The sequence below is a fragment of a genome, unplaced genomic scaffold (assembly GCF_019419815.1).
Source record: "Pyrus x bretschneideri cultivar Hongxiangsu unplaced genomic scaffold, Pyrus_bretschneideri_v1 Contig49, whole genome shotgun sequence".
Taxonomy (NCBI): Eukaryota; Viridiplantae; Streptophyta; class Magnoliopsida; order Rosales; family Rosaceae; genus Pyrus; species Pyrus x bretschneideri.
In genome coordinates, this window is record NW_025999786.1 from 1864469 (window position 1) to 1868197 (window position 3729).

At 34.0% G+C, this 3729-nt stretch overlaps 1 protein-coding gene across 1 annotated transcript; it reads left to right on the plus strand.

Moving 5' to 3' along the window:
• Positions 1–2443: 2443 nt before the first annotated feature.
• LOC125470166 lies at positions 2444–3391 on the plus strand. Its single transcript, XM_048568765.1, has 2 exons — positions 2444–2838; positions 2937–3391. Exons 1-2 carry the CDS (start codon positions 2470–2472, stop codon positions 3012–3014), a joined length of 447 nt encoding a protein of 148 aa, XP_048424722.1. The 5' UTR covers positions 2444–2469; the 3' UTR covers positions 3015–3391.
• Positions 3392–3729: the final 338 nt, after the last annotated feature.

Genomic DNA, 3729 nt, shown 5'->3' on the forward strand with positions numbered 1-3729 from the left:
TTGTTGATGTAAGAAGAGTTTCTATAAAACCTTGTGTGTAATACTCTTTTACATAGTGTGAAATATACAAGCTTTACGTTTCTCAGATTCTCTCTCTTCCTCTCGCATTTCATCTTTTTTTTCCTTAGTTCATTTGTTCATCTCCATTGTATTGTTATCAGATTGTATGCATCACTTGACACATGACATAGTACACTAATTAATGTGATTTAAAATTGTGGTGACACTTGTCACTAGTTAGTTAAGTTTGTTAGAAGAACAAAAGTTAGTTAGAGGGTATTGTAGTAATTGTTGATGTAAGAAGAGTTTCTATATAACCTTGTGTGCAATACTCTTTTACATAGTGTGAAATGTACAATCTTTACGTTTCTCAGATTCTCTCCCTTCCTCTCGCATTTCATCTTCTTTTTCATTAGTTCATTTGTTCATCTCCATTGTACTATTATCAGATTGTATGCATCACTTGGCACATGACATAATACACTAATTAATGTGATTTAAAATTGTGGTGACACTTGTCACTAGTTAGTTAAGTCTGTTAGAAGAACACAAGTTAGTTAGAGAGTAGTGTAGCACTTGTTGATGTAAGAAGAGTCTCTATAAAACCTTGTGTGTAATACTCTTTTACATGGCGTGAAATGTACAAGCTTTACATTTCTCAGATTCTCTCTCTTCTTCTCACATTTCATATTCTTCTTCCTTAGTTCATTTGTTCATCTCCATTGTTATGTTATCAGATTGTATGCATCACTTGGCATATGAGATAGTACACCAATTAATGTGATTTAAAATTACAATTTCCTTAACATTACTCTATAACAAATGCCTTGTTCCTATATCCTCTCAAAGCATTCAATTTGGCCTAACAATGGTCTCTTAATTTACGCTTCTAATTTGGCGATTGAGTCTCTCACTCTCCCTATCTTTGGATGTGTGGGAGTATTATATTATTAACAGCAAGGAATCCCATATAGTAGTTAAAACATTAATTAATAGAGTTATGGTGATTTAATTAGCTCAGATGAAAGATTAGAGAAAATATAATATGAGGTTAGATGATGGATTAGAGAAAAAATAATATGGGTTAGGTGGTGACAGTAGTATGACCTGAGCTGGGGTCAATGAGTTGAATACTATTCATCCGACATTCATATTCTTACTTCCATAGGGTAGGTTGACATATAGCTATTAAATAAAATCTGTTACATGTTGGCCCGATTTGAGTTCCCACTGGTCATACTATTGCTTTGTTTAGATAAAAAATTGAACCACATGTGGACTGGTGTTTAGATAAAAAATTGAACCACATGTGGACTGGTCAATTCCCGACTCCCGTGTCTAATTAGAATAACAACATGAACCCTCCTTCCCCCACATTGTTTGTGAATTGTGAACAAGACCGTTCCCACAGAAAGACCAAACAGCAAACACACACTTCAGTTTTTTTCTAATCTTTTATATATCAATGAGGGCTCTTTATATATTTAAACTAATTGATAAGGAACTGAACTAAAGACCTCGAGTTCAAACGTGAATATTTTAAATAAACTGAATTACATATTTTAAAGATGAAATTTCTTTTATTTATTTTCTTAAAAAAACAAAATTTTAAAATATATTTCATAGGGAGAGGATTCGAACATGAGTGCCATGCATGCTGATTCTTTCCCATAATATTGAGATTTTGTGGTTTTCTCTCCACTTATAAGGAGAAGGTGTTGACATAGTGGGATATATGACAAGGAAAATCGAAAGAAATTCTAGCGCTACAATCCACTAGCAAACCCAAGAGTTCAACAAAAATAAAAAAAATAAAAAAAATAAAAAAAAGAAGAAGAAGAAGAAGAAGAAGAGGAGAAAACTCTCGTTTATTGAATAATAGATGAAAGATAAGAGGTTGAAATATTATACCTCCAAAACATAAATCCAAACTGCAAAAGGACTTAACGTTCAAACAAGAAATTAAATGAACAGTTAACAAAGTACTAAAAGTATCCGAGAACTTTTAATGTTGAGTACTGTTCCTCGTTCATTCTCATTCAAAACGACATATTTTACGCTTGATTTTGATGTCAACGATCGTGCTTGCATCCCTTGGATCTTGCTTCTAGTTTTGCACCTTTTGACATGTTCTTCAATCTTCTTAGCCATTTGTTCTACATTAGTGACGGACTTTAATGTTTCTTTAAAGTTTAAGATTATTGATTGAGTCGTCCGAGAAATGAACGGTGAAGATTAACTTTAAGAATTACTTTATAAAATTGAACGGTAAAAAACTACTAGGTAGGTTGGACTACCAAATACAAATACGTCAGATTCAACTCTTATGAATTGCAAGTTTGGTATTTAATTATTGCTAACTAATTATTTATCACATTGTATAATATAAAACCTAATTATTTATTCTTTATTTTGGGCCAATTAGAATAACAGATTAATTTATTGTGAAGGAAGAGACAAAGACCATGGATGAACGATCTATTTAATGGGAGGAGAGGGAAGAAGAAACTAAAGGAAATCAAGGAAAAGATCATAAACACAAAAATGGAAAAATCATCAACGATAGTGTCAACACAGGAGGGGATGATGAGCACCACTACTGATGATGTGAAAGTACTTGTATTCGATGCTTACAAGCCCAAGCCTTGTAGCTCATTCCTTGAAGCAGCAATAAGAGCACTTTTCAACTGTTTCGGCGCTGAGAAGATAGAACAAGTTGCAGAGTGCCCAGCCACAACTACAGAAACCCCAGTAGCAGATACGCCAGTCTCCGATGATCCACCAGCAAATCCTGAAGCTGCTCCTTCTCCTCCTGTTGAAACAAATCCGGAGAGCTCGGTACGTTTTTATCTTTCTCTCTCTCTCTCTCTCTCTCTCTCTCTGTGCTGTTGAAATAATATTCCAATTAATTAATTAATTAATTATGTATTACACAGAAAGCTCCTATCCTTACAAGTAGTCGAGGCCTAAGTGACGGGTCTGGTGGTAAGATTAACTCGACTTCCCAGAATTGATGAGCTGCAGCCTGCCACGTACAAATTAATCGTCTGCGCAAGTATGGGAATACTGGAGAAATTATGTCGACATTAGACATTATTTATCTTATATTTACCGAGTATAATTTTTTTTTTTTTCTGCATTTGGTTTTCTGGATTATGTAGTGCTTCTTTTCCTGTACTCCAATAAGGAGTACAATAATAAGTTTGTACAAGGCATCATCATGCGATGTAGTGCATATGTAATGTAACGTGTTGATTTGTTTAGTTACAGAATAACAGAAATTAAGGGAGGTTTGAGATTAACTTAGAGTGCTACTAGAACTCTAGACTCATCTTATTGTCTTATTTTTCTATTTACGTTATAATTTCACCCACCATAAAATTACGAAAAATCTGAAACTATCTTTCCACCATTATCCCTACTAGCTTAAGTTGTAAAATGTAAAAACAAAAAGACTGAAAAACTAAAAATACAAACCAACAGCCACAACACCACCTACCCCAGCCGGCGACAATAAATCAGGCACAATCCCTGCTGGAGGCATCTCCTTTTCTTTTATATGGTGCCCTTGTTTTCTTCTTCTCTTTTATTTCCCCTCTGTCTTCCTATCTCTCTATCTATCTCCCCGCACTAAATCTATATTTAACACAATAAACATCAAAACTGAATTTTCTTACCACGCTTCTTGTAGCAATTGAAAATTAGAAAGAGAAAAAGGATGGAGAGAGT